A 23,514-nucleotide genomic window follows, 5' to 3' on the forward strand; every position below is an offset into this window, starting at 1 on the left:
CCAATAGTTTGCTAAATTGATCTGTTTTGGTCTCAGCCCTATGAGAAAAATATGTCATCTGTTTCTAATAAACTAGCAGTATCTCTTTTTCCCCAAAGAATGATATCACATTATTCTCCCTTAGCTGGTTGAGAGGCAACCACACACATGCACAATTACTTTTTTCACATCAGAGAAGGTACTTTATTTAAACAAGTACCCTGTTGGAGTATAAAAGTATAGACCTGTGTTCACCAGATATAAGGGTATTCCTCCATAATGGCACAGATTTATAAAGAAACTGACACATATCACACAGAGTTTGAACATCTAAAACCCCAAAATGGCATTGCGTAAAAACAATCCAGATTTATAAAACCATGCATGTAATGTTCCCACTAAAACAACACGATCCAGCAAGAAATTTTTGTGAATAAGTCAGCCACACTCTTCCCTTTACACACCCACAGTGCCCTCACCATAAAATGTCAAAGCAGAGGATGTCATGATTGAAAACTTCAGCCTGCAGATGAAAGTCTGAGACATAGAAACAACAAAGAATGAACGCTTTTTGATACAGAAATTACAGTAATATCATTAAGTGGCCACTGTAGCTTTAACTTCTTACAAGTTGTTCAATATGAAGCTTGAAGGATCATCCATCAACAGACCAAGGAATCTATAACAGACTCAATCACATTACGCTGAGCCACAGTAATATGAGGCAAGTTCAGCTCCTTTAGCTTTGAGTTTGAAAACATGAGTTTGGTTTTATCAGGATTTAAGATCAGTTTGAGCTTAGAGCGTCCTGTATAGTATTCAAAGTTTCATGTAAATGGCAGAGAGCCTGATGTTGTTGAGTTATGTATGTATGTATGTATGTATGAAAAATTTTATTGGGATTATTATAATATTGTTGATATATCAAGACTTTTAGAAGAAAAGCCTTTCGCTTGCACACTACATTCTGTTTGATAAATAACTGTCAACTAAATAACTATGTTAAAGCTGCTGCTGTCATACTCTATTTTTTTCTAAAACCAGCACATTTAGTCAGTCAGTTTGCTCTCCACATTCTTTGCTGCATATTTTTGCTACTTCTTTTTGTCACTTTTAACCCACTTTAACACATCTTTGTTATTTTTCCCTAGAGATGTGACAGTATCAATAATACCCCGTAGCAGAAGTGTCCCGGACATGTGAAAGTTTCAAATGGTAAGTCTTCAGGGTAAAAAGATTAGTTTTTCTAGTGAAGCAAGGCAAAGGGGAGTGGGAACTACAGTTCCCATCAGCCCTTGTGTACCCATCATCCTCTGGCTCCACTCTGCTTGATCTAACAGTGTGAAAATGGAGGATACACCATGAGTGGCAAGAGACAATCAGTCTATGGGGAGACCTGAGCGACTGAAGTCTTTAAGATTGTGGAGACTCCAGAGAGAAAATCTGACGTGGGGAAGCATTTTGGTTTCTCTGGTGTCAAGAAGTGAGAAAGGAGAAAAGTGAAGGACAAACAAAAAAAACATGCAGACACTGCCAGACTGTGGTGACACACTTAATGCGAATACGAGTTTGAAAAGACCCACTTGGTTAATTATCACCTCTAAGAGATGTGCAAGGAGCAAGGAGCAGAATCAGGCCAGGCCAAAAGACTGTTAAAGAAGCATTCACAATCCCACTTCCCCACAACAGTGCCAGGGCTCAACGGATCACAAGATGTATCATTAAATATATATCTGCAAAGACAAACTGCTTTTGTCAGTGGAAGTCTTCATTTTAATACTGATAAATCACGTACCATGAGAATTTGACAGTTTATCGCCCTTTTTTGTTCCACTTTTGTTCCATATTAATCCAATTTTTGACACTTTATGTCCATTGTCCCCATTTTTCCTACTTTTTGCCACTTTAATTCCATTTTTGGAGATGTTTTGCCTTTAAAACCAATTTTTGTACTTTTATCCCATTTTGATGCTCTGCATCCATTCTTACAAGTTTTTTTTTTTTGCCACTTTTAACCCATCTTTGCTGCTGACCTTTTATTCCATGTCCAACCCATTTTTGCAGCATTTCACCCATTTCAGCTACTTTTTTTCTGCTTTCTGGCAATTTTTGCCATTTTTTGCCAGTTTAAGCTCATTTTTGCCATTTTACGCCAATTTGTACCTCTTTAAGTTACCTCAGTTTTTTCTGCTTTATTTCCAGTGTCCTTGCATTTGTGCACTTCATGGCTTAGCTATGAGGCCTGTCATGACCTCCCTCATTAGTGTTCCATCCATCTTGTTGACATCACCAATAAAAAGGTAAATCTCTTTAAAGAGAAGAGGTTTACATTTTGAACGAGACTATGTTGTACTCAAGTGTAAATGAATAAATTAAGTTCATTTTTTATTGCTTTGGTAAAAGTGTTTTTTATTCAGTTTAAAAATAAAAGATGGTTATCGTAGCCTAACTTTACAGTGGACCATGGTTTTCCTGACCTCCATGGGCCTCCCCATTTGGCTGGGCCCCAGAAAGCTCTCCCATTTATGCCCCCTTATGGGCAGCCTTGCATAGAATACACATTTAAAAATGAGACCCCTAGTACTGGGACCGAGCTGATCTCCTTAACAGACGTCCTGTGAGACAGCTGATGGAACGTTTCAGGACAGACGACTATTGTGCTCCTCTCATTTCCTCCTCTTCCCTTACATCTCGTCTTTTCTCCTCCTCCTATACCGTGCTCTAATGCACGCTGTGAGGAGAAGATGTAAACACCTGTCTCTCAGCTCATTTACAGGCTGATTTAGGAGTTTGCTAAAGGGGGGGGTGTGGGGAGGATAAAGCCACAGGAGACCATCTGGCCGCTTCTCATATCCACAAAAACTTTTGTGCAACTCCTACAAACTTTAACTATAGTTCTCAAACTACAATAAACTCAACAGATGAGTGAAAATGTAAGGAACATACACAAAGACTGACACAAAAATATACACTGACACCAGCATACAAACAAAAGTGCACGAAAGATACACAGCAGACAAACACACATCTTCATGAGGATGAGCTTGTGTCAGGAAGCATGACTCACACCACAGCTGGACCTGAAAGGCCATGAAAGGTGAGGGAATGATCAACGAGGTGGTTTTGTTTTAGGAATTTAAGCAAGCCAATATATGCCCTGAACCTGACATGAGAAATATAGCGTGCTGAAAGGCTACAGGCTAAAAGCGAAACAAAACCGACTGCAGGGAAAGAAAGTAAAGTTCTGACTCCACCATCTCTGGCTCAAGCTTTTATGAATCCTTTAAAAGACACATCTTGGCTTGACAATGCCTCCTGATTTTTCTAATCTTCCTACAATCTGCAACCTTAAACGTTGGAGTCATCAGTGGACCTCCTGTAACAGATCAAACAGTAAGCGTGTTACATAATATCATAAAGTTATATAAGAATTTCCTGTCAGGTTGGATGATCAGTTTCATTCATCAGCAATGGCCACCGCTGCTGCAGTGGGCTTCACTTTCTCAGGGTTTACATCTCATATGAACCCCACAGAGGGACTTCTGCCTGGGAAAAACACTCAGCGTGAAAGAAAAAAAGCTTTTAGACAGATGTTATGATGAAGTATTTCAAAAACAACGTACTGAATGTTGCTACATTGGATGTAGTTTTTTAAAAAATTCCAGCGAACCTTTTGATTAATATCAATGTGTTTTACACTCCCAGCCGGGCTGTATATGTGTTTAATGACTTACTTCTAAATGGCTCCCTGAGCATCCATGTTTCTTTTTACTGCTGCTCCACACCACAATCATAGTAACACACATTCACATCTGGGAACTGTCAACAACAGTCACCCATTTGCTCAAACTCCTCTCTAAAAAGTCTCTCACTTAGTCGGGGTTTTAGCACCTTAGAGAGTTGTGTGAAGGACAAATCTGAGAAACTACAGCAAAGTAGAACAAAGACATTCAGGCTGTCTCCCTAATCATTCAAGCAAAAGCTTCCTAAGCAGGAAATCTCTCGTCTTTTCTATATTTCCAAATGGTACTGTTTGTTCTTTCATGTATAAGGCACACATTATGGTTGTCAACCACCAACCACTCAGGTTAACAGTGTTTTCTGGATAAGTTGCACTTCAAATGTTTGAGTTTGGATGACTCTAACTTTTGAAATATGAACATGACTCTTGACTCTTACTCTTGGTAAAGAATAAACAAAAGCACGACCCACTGACCTGACCCTGCAACACAATATTCAGCCACCTAACCATCACACCAACAGGGACTGTAATGGCATTCAAATACATGTACTTTAATATGGAGACCCCTTTTGCAGTAATGTCTTGATTTCCACAAGACATTCATGAGGTCAGGCACTGATGTTGGACAAGAACGCCTGGCTCACAATCTCCGTTCCAGCTCATCCCAAAGGTTGTCGATGGAGTTGAGGTCAGGACTCTGTGCAGGCTCATCAAACTATGTCTTTATAGTACTTGCTTTGTGCAATGGGGCTCAGTCATGTTGGAATAGAAAAGGGCCTTCCTCAAACTGTTGCCACAAAGTTGGAAGCATAGCATTGTGCAAAATGTCGCATTAAGATTGGCCTTCAATGGAGATAAGGGGCCTCGCCCAAACCCAGAAAAACAGCCCCATACCATTATTTCTGCACTAAACTCAACAGCTGGCACAATACAGTCAGGCAGGTAAAGTTCACCCAACATCCAACATACCCAGACTTGCCAATCCAACCGCCAGAGAGAGAAGTCACTCAACAGAACACCTTTCCACTGCTCCACACTACAGTGTCGGTATGTTTTACACCACACCATCCGATGCTTGGCATTGCACTCAGTGATGTGAGGCTTGCTGCTCAGCCATGGAAACCCATTCCATGAAATCCCCACAGGTTTTTGTGCTTACATTAATGCCAGTGGCCAATGCCTTTTCAGCTATGCCATCAACAGAGTGTTGGTGACAGTTAGGCAGCAAACACCTTAGAAGTTGTTGACCCTGCTCTAACACTTCCACTTTTTGATTTCCCAAACCGTATCATTGCAATGATAGAACCCATCGAAGTACCATGCTTGAAGTCACTGAGCTTTCATTTGCAAATTAACAGGTGTGGCCAAGTAGTTTTGTCCATATAGAGTACGTGTTCACAATAGAAGGCAGTTTTTTTCTAATTACTTTGTATCTAAACATATGACCCTTGTGTTTCTGAATGAGCTTTTGAGCCATTTTGGAGAGGGAAATTCTCTCCTTCATGAAAATGAATCAAAGTCTTTGTCCCAAGATATTGAATAAAATTAAAAGAGCTGTTTCAGACTGTAACATGTATTGTTCACAAGATTACAGTGATTTTCTATGGAAAAAACAGTAACTGCATTAAAAAGGCAATTGGCTATTAGCTAATGCAAAGGTGATGTGAAATGAACAGATAAGAATATAAAAATATGTTTTGGTGCCCCATGGATGTATGGCTCCTGTAATGGGTCCTTGGTAGCATCGCCATGTAGATACCCATGATTTTACTACCTAGCACAATAGCTAGCAGAAGCCAGCCTTAGCGCTGAACAAATGGTTTTAGTATAACTTAATCCTGCACAGATATGTTACATACCCATGCTTGTCAAACCTTCAGCAAGACAGCAAATCATAAGAAATATTGAGAGACAAACATAGCCTATTCACAGTCTTCCTGGAGCAACAACTAGCATCTCCAACTTGGCACAAAGAATAGAGATAAACTTAACCCCTTGCAGCCTGTTGTATAATATCTGATACATACTTTTATGATACAGCTATCTCATCAATAGGATCAATAAATTATTAAAAAAATTCTAAACACAATCTGATAAATGATAAAAATGCCCTTCAGTGGATTATCAGTTACCAAAAACACCTAATGTATCAAATGAGATACAAAAAATATATACAGTGCTTAAAAAAATTATTAGACCACCACCCAAAGTAAGGTTTATGCCACAGCTGCCCAAGTTAACAGCATTGGTAAAAACTGGTAAAACCAAAATCATTTTTTATGTTTCTGCGATGGTTAATACACCAATATGTGGAAACTCTTTAACCAAAATGATATACTAAATGCTAAAATATCATTAATATTGTTATCCACGAATTTTCAAATTTACTGATTTACAAAAAAACTGAAAAAATAGTAAAGCACATTATTATCTCTTGATTAATATGTCAAATTGTAGTTATTTACTTACATTCCTTAACAGAAAAAAATAGTTTTAGTGGTTGAATGTTATGCTTGATTAACTTCTGACTTCTCAGAGAAGCCCAGTGAGCCGGCTCAATTTTTGGTGAATTCAGTTTGAAATCTCTCATTCCTGTTCAAAATGGTAAAACGTGGAGAGCTCACTGAAAATGAAAAAGTCAGCATTAAAGCACTTCATGATGCTGGATGGTCTCTGAGACTAATATGACAGGTGGTCTAATAAATTTGTTAATCACTGTATATGTTAAATTTTATGGAAATTTGGATTTTTTGGATTTCAGTAGAAAGTGAAACAAACATTTCAGTTCCAAAAGATGAAAATTTTAACAGTCTGTTAACAGACTGTTAACAAATGTTAACAGCACAACCTAAATATAACAGATAGCATTTGCCGGCGCCTCTAAAGCTGAAGTAACGACATGTTAGATCTTGTTTGTTTGCTATTCAACTTTACACAAAGCTAAGCTAGCAGTAGGCAGCTAGGCTACGGCATCTGCTAGCTAGCTAACGTGTTACTAGCAACAGCAGCAGATTTCAAGCAAGAAAAGGGCATTTAAGTCAAAATAGGTTCATTTTATTTAAGCAAATAATGTTAACATGAAATACAAGTTACATGAATCCAATAGTGAGTGAAAACAGCCATCAAATTTCCATTATAATCAACTTACATTTATTTAAACTTGCTGTTAAAAAAGAACTAGAATAAGAAAACAGAGGCAGTAAGACCGTCATCACTTCCTGTTAGTCCAAAATGGCAGTGTGTGATTTGAGAAAACATCAACCTGCTGTGATTAAGTTCTCTGTTCTGCATTAAAGTGTACTGTATTACAGCATACCAGCAGAAGTATGCAATATGAGACACACTAATAAATGAGACATTCAGTTAGCCGCCCAGTGAATGAGCAACTCAAAAGACATCTAATTGTGAAAATATGGACATGGGTTTAAACACATTGTTAAAAAAAAAAAAAAAAAAACATACTTAATAAGTCCACTAACATGCTCATTTAGTCCTTTGACTATGTTTTCATGAGCTTCTAGAAGAATGCTAATGCTAGCAAATGTCAGACAGTAGTTTGTGGGTTATAAAATCCACTGGCATGGGGCAACCCCAATGTCAGTGGATTTCATTTGCAACATAGCACCATAACATCATAATAGGCTACCATTTAAGCTTGCAACTGTGAATATAAGAGGAAATTTATGTCATCTAAATACGGGGTGAATTGATTTTCTCACCTACATGCTTTGGAGGAATAATAATGCATTTTTAAATCACAAGTTTATATTTGCACCATAAATGTTTAATGACCTTATGCTTTAAAAAAGTAATATTTTTGGAGCATGCTGAGAGCTCCAAGCAGTAATTTTTGCAGACGTTTTTTGGCATTAGTCACAGACTCCACAGACGCCAGCTCCTTCACACACCCACTTATCCTCCTATGCCAGCACCTCTAAAGCACTTCTACACAATAAATACCACAAATGTGTGTAACATTTTGTAACAAGATCCCAAACTTTCCTTGACATTCAACATTTGATAACACTGACCACCGGCATCAATAAACAGTTTTTACGTCTCCTCAGCAAGCCAAGTAACACACTCCACCATGCATGAATATTCTGTTTTGACATTTTACTCTGACTAACAACAGTGCACATGAGAAATGTTCTTAACTGCCTCTTTGAACACAGTTCAGAGCAGTATGTCAATAGACATGCCATAGATTAACACCCGCGCTGCAGTTCATGTAAACCAGACTGAGGGCCAGTCAAAACAAACCAGCAGTCACTCCTGTAGAGTGAAAAGCTGTTTGTCCACACAGTGTCTCTGCAATCAAGGATGTATTCTGCTGTGTGTTGTCTAGTTGCATTAAAGATTGATCAAATAACCTGATTGATCACAGAATCTGTGGAGGTTCAACTACAGTAGTTTGGCCAAAATTTGTAGATTCCCTCTTCCAACCAAAGTCAGCAAAGGCCTGACTATCTGATGGCTCTCAGTATTATCCAGCTAGATTTTTCCGTGGTGATGCATTAGGAGTGATTTTATCCTCAACAATCCACTCAGGAGAAGATTGAGGCTGCTCTGATATGAAACGTTAATATTTTTCAATATCTACAATCGGAAATCCTGTTAGACAGCTGAGAATTCACTCTGTTGACTGTTACATTGAATAAAATGATAGCCTATCAGGGGGCAAGCTGATTGAAGAATAAACACAGCCATGGCATCAATAGTTAATGCAGAACCTAGAGTAACATGCACCATAGAAATGTTGGATAAATGGGCTAAAAGTGGCAAACAATTATTGATAGTTAAAAGTGGCTAAAATCTCTGCATTGTACAGTGTCTTTGAGTTTTTATGAAAAGCACTTTATAAATGAAATGTATTATTATTATTATTACTATTAAAATGACTAAAAAAAGACAACAAGATGGTAGAAATTGGTTTGAAGTGGCAAAAAGTGGCAAAACTGTGATGAAAAGTTGCAAAAAAGGAGAGGATGTAGTTTGAAAGATGCAAAAACACGGCATAAAGATGTTAAAAGAGGTGAAAAAGAGGTGAAAATGGGATTAAAGTGGCAGATAGCGGTTACAATGGATTACAAGCAGCAAAAAGATGTACATAGGTCAAAAGTGGTAAAAAAAGGGGGAGAGTGGGTGAAAAGTGGCAAGAAGTCATGAAAACTGGTTGAAAAAGGTAGAAAAGTGGTGACAATGGACAAAATGTAGCAAAAACTACCTAAAACTTGTAGAAGTGTGTTTCAAGTGGTAAAAATGGAGTGATACTGGTTACAAGTGGCAAAAATGTGATGACAATGGATGGAGATTGGTAAAAAAAATAATGAAAATTGTTTAATAGCGGCAGAAAGTGGTGACAATGTGTATTAAGTGGCAAAAAGTGGCAGAAATTGGCTAAAGTTTGCTAAAGTGTGTTTCAAGTAGCACAAAATTTGATGAAATTGGTTATAAGTACAAAAAAAATGTGATGAGAATGAGGTAGAAAGTGGCAAAAAAGTGAAGAAAAATTGGTTAAAAGTGCCAAAAAGGTGTTTAAAGTGGCAAGAAAGTGGGGAGAATGGTTGAAAAGTGGCGCAAAAGTCATTACAATTGGTAAACAGTGGCAGAAATTAGTGACAACAATTTAAAGAGTGGCAAAGAAGACGACAAGTGTGGTAAAAGTGGCAAAAAAGTGGTAAAACAGTGGGCAAAAAGTGGTAAAAATTGGCTAGAAGTTGCAAAAGTGTGTTTCAAGTGGCAGAAAATGTGGTGAAAATGGATAGAAGTTGCAACATCTGACCAATTATAGTTTGACACACTTTTCAGCTTCAAATGAGCTAACTGTTAGCCAGGATGCTAGCACCACTGCTGGTCTTTCACACGTGCACTGACATCATCAATAAATCACAGCTGGGGAGGGCCCTTCTCTGGGTTTGTCAGGGGCCCAGCTGACTCTGTGGGCAGTCCTGCTCCCAGCCCTGTCAATGATATTCTGAAGGCTTTTCTGAGAGTCTAGTGTAGATGCACACTCGCTGAAACTCTGGGGTTTAGTTTCACTTTAAACAATCCATGATATGATGTTTAAAGATACTGCTCAACACTGTGCATACATGCCCATCCAATATTTATACTTGTACTAACAGACTTTAGAAATGTATATGCACGAAATTTCATTTCTCATGCAAAGCAGCAGTGCAACAAGGCTGTGAATCAGAATTATGATGGCTGGTGTTCCTGCTGTGTCCACATAGTTTTGTGCCAGCAACTCTGCAGGAGATGGATGAAGTGCATTTTGTGCAACAAACAAACACTGATCCTTCTGTCTAATGCTGATTATTAATGATATACAAACACAGAGGGTTCACATTTTTGTGATTTCAGAGATGCTCCACTTAGTGCACTTTTAACCCCTTGGCTCCTTTATCTAAACATGCAGTCCTCTAGACTCTGGCAGTGTGGGCTTCTTAAAATTATGCTACAGCGAGTATCTAATGTTTCCCAGGGGAGACTGGACAAACGTCTCTGGGGGCGTACTAGGGGAAAAAAAGGCATTTGATTCTCTTTGTAAACACATTTTAATAATGTAAACAACTCTGGCTCTAAAGAAGGCACACATGTTGGTATTTATTTTGCAATTAACCCCTTGAACAAATCTTCACTCACTGAGAAAAGCAGGAATATGCTCAAGGAGAAGCTTGGGAGCATATTAAAAAATGCTTAAGAGAGTCTATTATTTTTTCTCAGGTTGATTTCACTTACACAGAACTCTTCAAAAATCATTACAGTGCAGCTTTCCTTTTCAGTGGCAGTGCAGTTAGTGTAATGGGCCTGATTACATCTGTCGAGAAGGATTAGTTGAAAAGGAGCCTAGGAGATGGTGATGTTCTTGACTTAGAGTAACAGAGCAGTGATACAGTGTGAATCACAGCAGAACTGTAACACTAAACTCCACTGAGACAATCCTCACTGCTGCAGCCAAAAGTACACCCGGCACCACTGCACTTCCTCAACCCCAACATGACCCAGCTCCCCCTCACAGTCCCTCAGACCAAGCTGGGCTGCAGAGCCAGCTCCTTCACTGCTGCAACAGCCAGTGTACAATTACACGCTATTACATATTTTATTAAAAGGGGGGGGGGGGTGTTGGGGAATTAGAGGGGGGATCAAAACAAAACAAGAAAATAACTGCCTCATTAAAAATTTACTGGGAAAGGTCGGGCCAATTGACCCCTTACATGCAGCCATCCCATCTCCAACTAGAGGCTTGTTTGTCCTTCACATGAAAATGATGTGTGAGGTAAAACAGATGGCTTGTGTTTGGCGATGAGTGAGTATTGATTTCCCATATGATATGAGTGGAAGTAGTCCTATATCTACTGCAACCAGATTAGCAATATGTTTTAAATTATTCCTGATAAATTAGGAGTCAATATGTTAATTTTCTCATACTTCATTACTTTTCAAAGCCATATGATTAAAATGCTACAGTCTATTATTTTTACATTTGATTGTGTCTGAAAGTACCAAAGCTTATGTGAGGAGGAGATCATCAGTCCGATTATAGCTGCAGAGAGAGCAGCAGTGGTCAACTGAAACAGAGATGAAGTGAAAAGAAAGAGTGGTCAGACTGACAAAGGTTAAACAAAGTACAGTTAAACAAATGGCAGAGTGCTATACATGCTCAAACCCATCTATCGTTTACAAATAAGTGGTTATTTTCTAATTTTTTTCACTGCTGACCCACAGCTCCTCATAAGGGTGCAGGAAGAAGCTGCATTTTTGTCATCTGCTGCCTTGCATCATACACTCCCATATGGAGTGAGCCATCTAGAGTCAATGTTTATATATCAATGTATAACAGGGTGGCCATTCCCCGCTACAATACAATTTTGTCCATGATACCTATGGTATGATACAGTGATTCTGAGTCACTCTATTCATTGAAGGACCAGTTGATCTATGATATATCATGATGTAGTGAAGATCTCTTGGTCAACTCCCATTCCACTGTCTACACTCCTGTATAGCAGGTGATGTTTGACTGCATGATAGACTTTATAAAACTCCGCAGTGGGTATCTTGTCATCTTGGGCTATGTTGCTTCTCAAAAGAAAGACTTCAGGTGGTATCCACAGCTCGTCTGTTGCCCTTATGTTTTCTGTGCTAGCATGCCTATCACTGGCCCCATTTCCTGTGGTACTAACATCCACATCGCATTGACAAAGAGTACAGTGGGAATGTGTCATCTTTGCTGCTTTTACCAATAAATGAGCGCTCTTTTGACCATTCTGGATTGAATGAGGTCTGACTTTTCAGCATGCTAACATTCTGGTGACATGACAACATGAAGTAGGTAGTTAGCACATAGGCAAACGTTGGACAATCTTTCGTTAGACTGTAAGTGTTATAGCATTGGATAACATGCTGCGTTACGTTCAGGTGCAACTTCAAAAAGGGGATAAATAAGCATCTGGGTTAAGTCTGCGCCGAATGCCGGACAAGGCATTTCAATTCTGGACTGTCCGGCCTAAAGCCGGCATATGGCTACCCTAATGTATATGATATTGAATGTAGCATATATGCAGCCTATATGGACAAAAGTATTTGGCTACAATTGTTAATGTTTGTAAAAGTCAATGCTCTCCTTAATCTATAGCTGAAGAGCTCTTAACTTCTTCTGGCATTAATGTAAGCACAACAACTGTCTAGCAGGAGCTTCATGGAATGGGTTTCCATGATCCAGAAGCTGCGTGCAAGCCTCACATCACCAATTCCAATGCCAAGCATCAGAATGATTGGCTTAAAGCACACTGACACGGGTCTTTAGAGTGGTGAAAACATGCTCCGTGGAGTGGCGAATCATACTTTTCTGTTTGACAGTCAGATGGGTCAGTCTGAGTTTAGTGGATCCTGGGAGAAAGTTACCTGTCTGTCTGCGCTGTACCAAATGTGAAGTTTCATGGAAGGCCCTTTTCTGTTCCAACTTGACTGTGCCCTAGTGCACAAAGCAAGGACATGGTTTGATGAGTTAGGTGTAGAAGAACTTGTAGGAGCCCTGACCTTGAGCCCACTGAGCACCTTTGGGATGAACTGGAACACAGACAGCAAACCAGGCCTTCTCACCCAACATCAGTGCCTGACCTCATAAATGCTCTACAGGATGAATGGGCACAAATTCTTTCTTCTCTGCTGATTAGTATTGTTGAAAATCATCACTTTGGTTGTGTACAGCCTAACTACAATTTTATTTCTAGTTCAAAAACTGTCATACCCTGCTCTTCCTAAGATATGCTAACCGCTAAGCTTGTTTAAGTCCAGCAAAGTACCCAGGGGAAGCTCTGATAGGAGGGCAGCAGCCATTAACTCAAGCTACAGCAGCCACTAGTGGTTGGAGGCTTCACAACAGTTTTAAAATAGCACTTGACTGGGATTTCAGGCCTGTGTTTATAAAAATGATAGGTAATTGGTTTAACTGTCTAATAAATCTTGCACCTGCTTATTTGATATATGAATTTAACTGTTTAGCAAGCTAAGCACTGGCATCCCCATCTGGATCATTAAAAAGAGCTGGAATTATCATCAGTAAAAACAAACAAGATTATTGCGCATACTATGTCTTGGTTTTTCTAGAAATAGTGCACCAGCTCAGAGGTGTTTTCCTGTCATAAAAAATAGGAGCCTGAGCTTAGCTAATGCCTCTGTATCATCTATAACAGATCCAATTATTTCTCATGCTGATGTTATACAAACGTGCATGTTTCATGGTCTCATTGATCCTTAAAATGTTTTTGCCACATGACCTGATTTAATTAAAAAATATTCTACAATGGCAGTCATATTGTAACAACCAGATAAAGGGCAGAGGCCCTTTTTAAATCCCATACCAGCAGAAACACTGATTTCAAGTGTTTCATACTTTTATAGCCATTTTGAGAAATCTTCAACATGACGGCAATGTCATGGCTCGTCTGCCTCATGGACCCCTCCTCTGGCCTTTCTGTAATTTAGAATAACAGTCACCAGACCCAGAGCCTACAAACAGTCTTTTCTCTGATAATCTCCCTGAGTAATGTTCCAAAACCAATGTGTTTTCAAGTCGAATACAAATATTTAAATAGCTCTTTCCATACATAACTGTGCTGTCAATTCCTAAGCTAAACATCCACCACAAGCTCTGGACCAGGAAAAAAGATGTGGTTTGGAAAATGAGCCTGCTAATGTGTGCATGTTGGCAAATACGACACAGTGGAGATCAATCAAACTGCTCTGGTCACTGGCGAAAGAGAGGAGCGTGTGATTTACACACCCTAAGAGGTGCCATGCCGTAGTAGTGAAATGCCACCAGGCTTCGGACTAACAACCAGGTCCAAGAGAACAGCGCCAAGGAAAAAACAGCCCTGAGATTGAGAGAGATGCCAACACAAGCCTTGGCTTCTTCAATGTCTTGTCAGTCTCTGAACTATTGCAGGATTCCACAAACGAACGCAGAACACCATCCAAAAAAAAAAAAAAAAGAAAAAAGACTCAACTGACCACTGGGTCTAAAAGGCAGCTTAGGGAATGGATCAATCAAAAAATATGTGCTTTCCTGCTAACCCCTCATAAACAATTAATATGAGAGACAGAATTTCAAACTGGTAACACGCTATTGTAGAAGATAATACAGTAAGGCTGATTTCTGGACAAGATATCCCACTGTAGGAGTCTAAATGCTGGAATGCCTTACCATCAGCAAGGTATGGGGCAGCTAGGCCTTGTGTGAGTGTCCGCTAAAAGACACCACTAATTTATTTTTTAACAACTTCCAGTGCAAATAATCCAGATGGATGGATTTGTTCGACTTCCTCTGTCTGCAAAATCAACTTAAACATGTCAGTGACAAAATCAACACAGACAGGAAGAACTGTTTTGTCCTCCAGGGACGCCACAGAAGCTTTAACATGTCTAGTGAATTAAAAATGGTGCATCTTATACCCGGTCAAGTTTCAACCCAGCAAAACTTTATTTCCACCACTGTCAGCTTTGACATATTGTCCATTCATTCCTAAAGGATATCCTCCTGATAGTAGAGCATGAGAAAAAGAACACACTGTATAAGGCCATGCCAACGCCAAGGGCATTGTTTGTTCTCTGTGTGCTCCTGTGTCCTGCCCCGTGGCTCTGCTGAAGCTCAATACATCAATTCCCAAACACACACACACACACACCCCCGAAAGATGAGAGAGGTAATTTAAAGTACAAAAAAAAGTGTGTCCTCTGTGCTGAACCCTTCTAGTTTTCCAATTCCCTGGCCTTTAATAGCTTGTCCCACACCTTAAAGCCAATCTCAGACCATCATCCTGAGAGCAACAAGGACTGGAAGTGACACCTCAGGACATGCTGTTTAACCACGGCTGAAATGAGTGGGCCAGCAGGCCTGTTACTGTTAGCATTTCTGCTGTTTGCGTCATTTATAAGGTGTGTAGGCTGGTGACAAAGACCAGGAAGTCAGTCCCTGTGCGCGTATGTGCATGTGTTTTCTCTCAGCTGTTTATCATTATTGTTTTCAGTCTCCTTTTCTGTGGACAGGGCTAACCTGTGATCCTCGGGAGCCTCTCTTGTGGTCCCAATCCGAGCGGGGGAGCATCTGTGGGAAAAAGCAGAGACAGAGACATGATCAGAAACCGCAGTCCTGCACATCCTGTTTCTGTTAGCGTCCTACAACACGCTCACAAAGGCTGCAACATACAACTGATACACAGCAGAAAAGAAACACAGAAATGGGGATGCAAAGAGTCAAGGAAGTGTGGGGGCAAAGGAAACGCTCATAAATGCAAAAACTGGTTTTGCACATTTTTTTCACTTTCCATTAAGCATAGACGTCTAATGCTATTTCACAGTCAGGTTTGCTTTACTTTAGCTCTCATTCACAGCCTCAGGGGGCTGGTGGAGGCTGAGGATTTTTACGCTGTCTAATTACCAGCCACTGTGTCCTCCCACAGGCCTCTTAAACCGGTTTTCCACTTTCTTAGGAGTCGCAGAATGCATCAGTGCAGCTCTGTCACCACTTTTTTTTTTTTTTTACTGAACACGTTTCAGGAGAGCCAAGTCAACATAAAGCCCCTCCTCGCCTCTGTAAAGGCTTTCAGGCCCTGAGAAACCCAGCGTGTCGCTCTGTGACAAATTGCTGCAGCACACACAGAGGCAAGAGGCTCGGAGTAGGAGCCAAACTGATAATTCAGGTATAATTTAGTGTGTATGTGTGGAGGTCATTGAGCTGTGTCATACTGTGAGTGAAAACAGAGAAAACAGTTGGTTTTTCTGAGGGCCTGTCTGGACAGCAGTGTTGTTTTCCCACAATGCTGCTTCACAAATACAGCAGTCACGTTAATGTTCTATTGCCTTATTAAAGGAAAGTTTATGAGGTTTATTTTTGACTTTAAAAATACAGTTAGGGCTGGTGTAGTGATAATTACATTTACAGATTACCGTCCAGTACTGACGGTTAAGATATCTGGCTTAGATTAGGGAATCTAATCAGTGCTATTCAAAATGTTAAAACCTTTATTTAGAATTTTAAGTAGCATTAAGGCATCCTATATACCTTAATGTCAGTACTTCCTGTGGACCATTTCTCTTCTTCTTTAGCAGTGTTTTTAAAGTGAAGGACCCGACACCCCACAGGGGTTCCAGGAGGTGCAAAGGGCCACATTTTCTATGCCAATTTTTCAGTTTAACAACCACCACACCAGCCAATCAGAATCAAGCACTTGCCATGTGTGACATTGATGAACGCCAGCTATAACTGGGGGTTAAAGGAAAATGTATGAGCAGATCATAGACCATTCTAGATTCAAGTAATCATGGCCACATGTTAATTTTTTTTTCACAAAAACACTCAAAATAACTGAAGGGACCAAAATACAAATTTTCTTTTTTGACTATTTCAAAATGCAACCTCCTCACCCCCACATGGTATCAGTCTCTGTCAGGTCATTGTGATTTGAACTCTGTATAGCCTTGCCAGGACCTGAACAAAAGTTAGGAATCTGGAAAAAAAATAAGGACAGCAAAAGGAGGTGCATATGACTCCAACAAGGACTTAACAAACTTTGTTCCAGTCAGCTTTATGGTTGATCTGAGCCAGGCCTTGGAGGCCAGTAGTAGCCAGGGGACTAGTGTTAGCACTGCTGATCCATGAGTAAATGTTATTGAATCAGATCAAAGGAGGGCCCTTTAAATGGGCCATCTCTGATAAACCACACTCTGCTTTCTGTACTTAAAATCAGGTCCATATAAGCATCAGGAACCCCGATTTGTGGCCACATTAAAGGTCCAAGGTTCAGGAAATAGCATGGATCTCTGTCGAGACCAAATATCCCAGATTTAAGCTGATATTACTCTGTTTTTCTCGTATTCACCCACTCCTCATAGAGCAGACAGCCATGTTTTGTCACTCACGACTGAGCAGTTGTGTGCCGTAGTGACATCAGCGCATAGCCTTTATTGTTTGTGTAGCTCCACCTTTTTTGAGACAGATAGGTACGCCTGGCACCCTCACAGAAGGGTGCCAAAAAATAGGGCAGTAGGGGTCAGTTACTTTGGACCCTTTCCAACTTTTTAATAATGAAAATACATATAAATATGTACCATGCTGTTCCAAATTGAACCTAACTGCTCGGTGGAAACAACCTATAATTAACCCAGTAATTACTGTAGGTGGGCCGTAACTGATATATCAGTACATTTCTGTTTCACTGAAAACTTACTGCCTATCTCCTTTGAAAATTGAGAATTTCTAGAATGAAAAAGGCCACCAGGTGACCCTACTGAGCCTGTTTAGGCACAAAGACTGTTTAGACCCAGAGAAAGACAAATTCAATTCAATGATGACAAGAGAGACAACATGTATCGACTGTTGTCAACACTTTTGATAGCTGTTGTGACAAAAATGACCAAAGACTGACAATTACTGTTAATAAAATGAGGAAATGCACTGAAAAATTTTAGCCAGTTTCTCAAGGATACCTGGCTGATGCTTATAACTGAAACATTAACATGAGTCTCATCAGTATAACACATAAACCTAATTCACACATGTAGTCATGAGTGCCTCTGTTGCTTCTGAGTATTTAGTTTAGTTTATTTAGCACAGTCAGAAAGAGGAAAGTGAACAAAAGTAAATAACATGTGCAGGTTAGATTGAAACCCAATTCAGGCATATCTCAAAACCTCACTTAATGAGGTCAACAACGTGACACTACAAGAAACAATGCATAAACTTGACTACCAACCTAATCAAAATTTAATATACAAAAGAAATAAAGCAATTACTGTTCCTGTAAATAATAGTAAAAAAAAAATTATTATAATAAAGCTTGCGTTGTTGGCCAGTGATGAATCCTTAGCATCCTACATCTCTAGAAATTATGGACATGACTATGTATTGTAAATGTCTATCATCATCCATCAAAAAGAGCTGCAATAATAAAGTTACAAAAGATGAGAAGTCGGTGAAGATCTGTTGAGTTTTATTGATTTTGTCATATCTAACCATAAATGCACCTCTGAGATTCTTGATAAAATGTTTATTTTAGGACTGATCTGTTTTTCACAGTCCTGACAATAGTGGGTACTGCTTCAGAGTTTGAGACCCTGTGATGGTAAGCAAACAAGGTCGCTGTCATAACAATTACACAGAGTGTGACGCAAAACCGGAGACCAAATGCAATTTTCTGACATTTAAAAGATAAGAATGTAAAATGAAGAGGTTGCCCTTTCAATAAACATCCTCCCTCCTTTCCCAGCCTCAGGGCTGCATTTTAGAGGCTCTATATTATCTGATTGTCAGAGTGATGTCTGTGAGATGTTTTAAGCTCTATGAAGCATGATGTAGCTTCTCAAGCATTAAAACAGCAATATTTGATGGGCAAATGAGTCAACACATGATCAGCTGTTTAAAAAGTGACTATATGAGATGTAAATGATTGTGAATGACGGTGTCATCCAGCCTGTGAGTTGTTTATCTTCTTCTTTATGGCTCTGTTGATGGGGTTATCTTTTACAGTATAGGATCTGGCAGCAACTCCTTCATGGCCGCGGTGAAGTCCTGCTCCATTAGGACGTCCTTGAATCACTGAGGCTCTCCAGGCGCGCACATATAAACAGGCTTTCGTCCTAACGGTCTTACGTAACCAAACCTTTCATCTCCATGCTCTGAGAGACAGACCCAGACTACACACAAGTCTACATGCATGCTTTGATGTGCCAAAATACAAAAAAAGCCACACAAAATCAAAGCTGGGCATAAAACTCAAGTGACGCTGATAGCCTCTCTCTCACTGAGTGACTTTACAGGCCACAGCGGAATTCATTTCCTCCGAGACCGGCTCAGAAATGTAATCAACAAATACATGTGGATTGAGGCTGCTCACTTTCTAAACCAAACAGTGGGCGCATTCTGGTGCCACTGTGATCAAATGTTTTAACCAGAGCTGGAAAACCAGTCAACATAATGTTGATGTTGGTGAAGTGCTTTCAGACTCCAGACCACCAGTGTTAAGATGAATTACAGTAACGCAAACATCATCTATTTTTCCAAGACAAGAAGCAATAATCAGTCACGATTCAGCAAAACGACAGAGCAAGAAGAACGGCACAAATCACTAATGATAGTAATGAAAATGAGAAAAATGTTGAGCTTCATTACCTGGTTTAGCAGCAGGAGGATAAGCATACGATACCTAAACCATTTGACACTTTATTCAAGGCTGCCCATCAGGGGGAATGAAGGTTTCCTGGGGCCTAGCCAAATAGGGGGGCCCATGGACATCAGGAAAATCATCGTCCATTGTAAAGTAAATCTGTGAAAACCGTATTTATATTTAACCTGAATAATAACCTCTCTTATCAAAGAAACAAAAAATGATTTATATGTTATTATACAGTACAGCCTTTATCAAAATTTAGATTGTTTTTTAAAACAGATTTACCTTTTTTATGTTAACAATGAATTAAACAGTTTAAAAAGTAATGTCAGACTTTAAAAATAGGCCATGATGTGCACAAATGTCAGCCTACTACAGAATTAAGTTGAAGGAACTGAAAAAATTGTAAGGGAAAATCAATTTCATAATTGCAAAAAAAAACAAAAAAAAAAAAACATTGGGTTAAAAATGGGGGAAAAAAATGGCAGAAAAAAAATTGGTGAAAAGTAGTAACCTAGCTGAAAAAATTGGTTAAAAAAGACAAAAAAAGCAATTAAAGTGGCAACAGGGGTAAGAAAGGCAAAAAGTGGCAAAAATGGATTTCAAAGTGGCAAAGACGAGGGAAAAATAAGTGTATAAAATAATGACAAAGGAGATTAAAAGAAGTAAAATTGGTTAAAAGAGGTAAAAGTGGGATAGAAGTGGCAACAATGGGTTACAGAGGAAAATATGCAAAAAAAAATTCATAAATCGTTTGAAACTGGCGGAAAAAAAAGTGGCAGAACGAGTTTCTAAAGTACTGAAAAGGGGTTAAGATGAAAAAAAAAAGCAAAAATAGGTTGAAAGTGGCAAAAAAGAGATTGCAGTAGCAAACCTGGGCTAAGAAAGGTAAAAACGGTCAGAAATTTGTGGAAAAAACAATTAAAGTTACAGTTTAAGGTGGCAAAAATAGACAAAAATTGTCAAAAATATATGAAAGTGGCAAAAATTGATAAAAAGTGATGAAAAACAGAAAGAATGCTGTTGGTACAAAAGGGTGCAAAAATAGGTAAAAAGTTGATAAATTTGACTAAAAGAGACAAAGATGGGTTAAAAGTGGTAAAAATGTTTTAAAAGAGACAAAAAAAAGTGATGACAGAAGCAAAATGGACTAAGAAAGGCAAAAATGGGAGGGAAAATGATTAAAAGCTGTTAAAAACTGGCCAAAATGGATTTTAATTCATAACATTGGCAGAAACCATGATGAAAAGGGGTCTAAAAGCGGTATGACTCACTCATTTGATCAGTACCCAACAAAATGAAATACCTGTTAGCATACTGATCCAACACACGTGCATTGACTTCATCAATAATCACAACTGGGGAGGGCACATTCATTGGGTTTTTCAGGGGCCCAGCCAGTTCAGTAGGCAGGCCTGGTTTATTCCCAACATTACCTCTGAAAACTCTGCATGAATGATCTCTTTGATATCTCCTGCTTTTTCATGGACACCCTCCAGGCAGCATTACACACAACCAAAGAGGTAAAATCTCCCAAATGGATTTGTTTTCTTTTGAAAGGTCCAGTCGACCTATAGGGAAAAACAAGTAGAAGTTGTGCCCTTTGTTTCACCCTGTGCAAGACTCATTATACAGAGCCAGAACTCAAAATAAGCTGGGACAAGCAGTGGCTTTCCATTACTAAAAGCAATACTGGTTATTTATATGAGACTGGAACCAGTCCTCTGGAGACAAAATGCTTTATGTCTTTCAAAGTGGAAGTATGTCTTTCAGTCGGAGCTACCAGGGAAACATGACACACTCAATAAGAGCGAAGGCATTTTTATGGGACGCTGGCTCCACTGAGAACACATTCTGGAGATTTACTGTACTACCATGAGCAATACAGTCAGAAAATAAACATGCATGTATTTGAAATATTGATTTTCAACCAGATGTTATCTGGTTTCAAAAGACATGGGTGGATGGATTCAAAATCAAAACTGGCCATATCTTAAGGCATCCATTTGGCTTGGCATCCAACACAGTATTATAGACCCAAGTGGAATGTTGTTTGTTTTAATCACAGCGGCAGAAAATTACCTTTACAAACTTTAAGGTTCAAAAACTCAAACGGCACTGCTTCTTTCCAGGAACAATGTCTTGGTTACTGTGGATAACCCACAACCCTCACTGTCAACAGTTTATTTTGGATCCATGTTCAAACCTTTCAGGTCTGTTTCCAGTGAGCTCTGTGGAACATTCCGGGTCACCGTGACATTGTTCCTGGAAAGAGCCCTTTCTGTTGGATTTCTTAACCTCGTTTTAACTGCATTACATTTGATACAGTGTAATACAGGCTAAGACGTCTGTGTGTCATGAAAGTTGGACAGGTTTAAACTCTTCTGTGTAGCTAGGCACAATAAGTGACACAGTCATCAGGATCAGCTGCTACCTTAAAGTAGGCTAAGGTTAGCAGAGAAGATGTTGTCCAAATGTTACAGATGTTTCAGTTTGGGCCCTCAATCTTTGCTTCTCTACCAACTATAAGTGCATATTTTCATTGTAGTTAATGGGTATTCTATTATCATTCCACAATTACTATTTGCCAAAAATTAAAAAAAAAAGTTGTAGCAGACCCTTCATGTGAGGCACTGTCAGAACGGAAGTGCTGTAACTTTTCAGTACAACGTATATCCAATTTTCTTTCTTTTTCTTTCTTTTTTTTTTTTGTACATTCAACTTAATCAATAAAAGTGTGGCAGTTATACTCATGAAATCACCACATTGCTAAGATAACGGACTAAGCAACATTTTATAAATAAAAAGAAAGGTCAGAGCAGAGGTCTAAACTGGGGTCAAATTAGAACAGTTCAAGAAGTTACTCGAAGGTTGGCTCGCTTTAGCTTCATTAGTTTTAGCTAAAGCTAACATAGCTATGCTAGCTATGCAGTTAATGTTAATACACAAGACATTGTAGCTAAGTTAGCTTTAGCATTGTGAGCTTTAGCAAACATAGCTACAGCCAACGTAGCTACATAAGCTACATAGTTCACGTAAGCTATATAACTCAGCTATATAACTTACTCAGATAATACAGTTACTTAGCTTACGTAGCTTACATTAGATTAATAGCGCCGTTAATATAAATATCCATGAGTTTTGTGAGCTTTAGCTTTAGCTTCATTAGCTTCGTAGTGCTGGTATCTATGGAGCTACACTAGCTACATTTGCTAGCTTTAACCTATTGAGCAGACTGTTAAGTCGGCTTTATTAAACATTTTGTTAGCAGGTTAAGCATGTTAGGTTTTTAACTTTTAACTTTTGCTATCCTAACCTTTACCCTAATCCTTTAGCCCGCAGACCAGAACAGCTGTTCAGATATGCTAAGGTGGAAGAGCACACAGCTGAGTTAAAACATGCATTGCAAACTAGTGCCAAACACAAAAGTTTTCTGGGTGAAAAATAATATGCTTAAAAAATTGTTGATATAGTGTGTTGAGCCAGCATTTTTAATCAGAATCACGCAGAGAAACTGTACCTGTCTGTTACACCATATATGCTAGCTTCTCCAAATGCATCATATTTAAAGGGGCAGTGATCTCTGAAATCACTGGAGGCTAAAGCTACTACTATTGCCAGGGACCTTGTGTTGCTCCCAATCAATGTAACAGTCATGATATAAATGTCTAGTAGCCTAATTTCAACACCAGCCCTCTGCCATCCACTGTAGTGAGTGAGTCATAATAGTGATGTGTCTAGGAAAAGATCTACAGTGTAAAACACATAGGGATAGTAGATAAATAAACTGTGACTTACAGAAAACATGCCCTGTGTAATCTTACTAATATACCACACCTTATATTGTTATATCAGTGTTGTAAAATGCAATTTGAAGTTTTTCTTTGTTAAATCTAACTCTGCACAGGTTGTGTTTCAACTTGATGACGGATTTATTAGAAACCTTTATAGGCATAATGGTAAAAAACAAGCATAATAATCTTAAGTAGATTAAATGACAACGTCAGAAACACAAGGAAAGCAGCCAGCCAAAATATGCCTCCCGCCCTCTTTAAATGAGCTGACGCTCTCATGACTCCAAACAGTGCCAGCCGAGCAAACTCCCAGCCTGCCTCTCACCTA

The 23,514-nt window shown here is 39.1% G+C and overlaps 1 protein-coding gene across 2 annotated transcripts in view; it reads right to left on the bottom strand.

Moving 5' to 3' along the window:
* Nucleotides 1-23,514, bottom strand: part of LOC121514953 (cGMP-inhibited 3',5'-cyclic phosphodiesterase A-like) — a 137,005-nt gene that overhangs the window by 53,416 nt on the left and 60,075 nt on the right. For both annotated transcript variants that reach the window (XM_041795417.1, XM_041795416.1), the window contains exon 2: nt 15,282-15,332. In XM_041795417.1, the coding sequence (XP_041651351.1) occupies nt 15,282-15,332 (51 nt within the window). The remainder of the gene's footprint in view (nt 1-15,281; nt 15,333-23,514) is intronic.

This window comes from Cheilinus undulatus, linkage group 9, assembly GCF_018320785.1.
Source record: "Cheilinus undulatus linkage group 9, ASM1832078v1, whole genome shotgun sequence".
Classification (NCBI taxonomy): domain Eukaryota; kingdom Metazoa; phylum Chordata; class Actinopteri; order Labriformes; family Labridae; genus Cheilinus; species Cheilinus undulatus.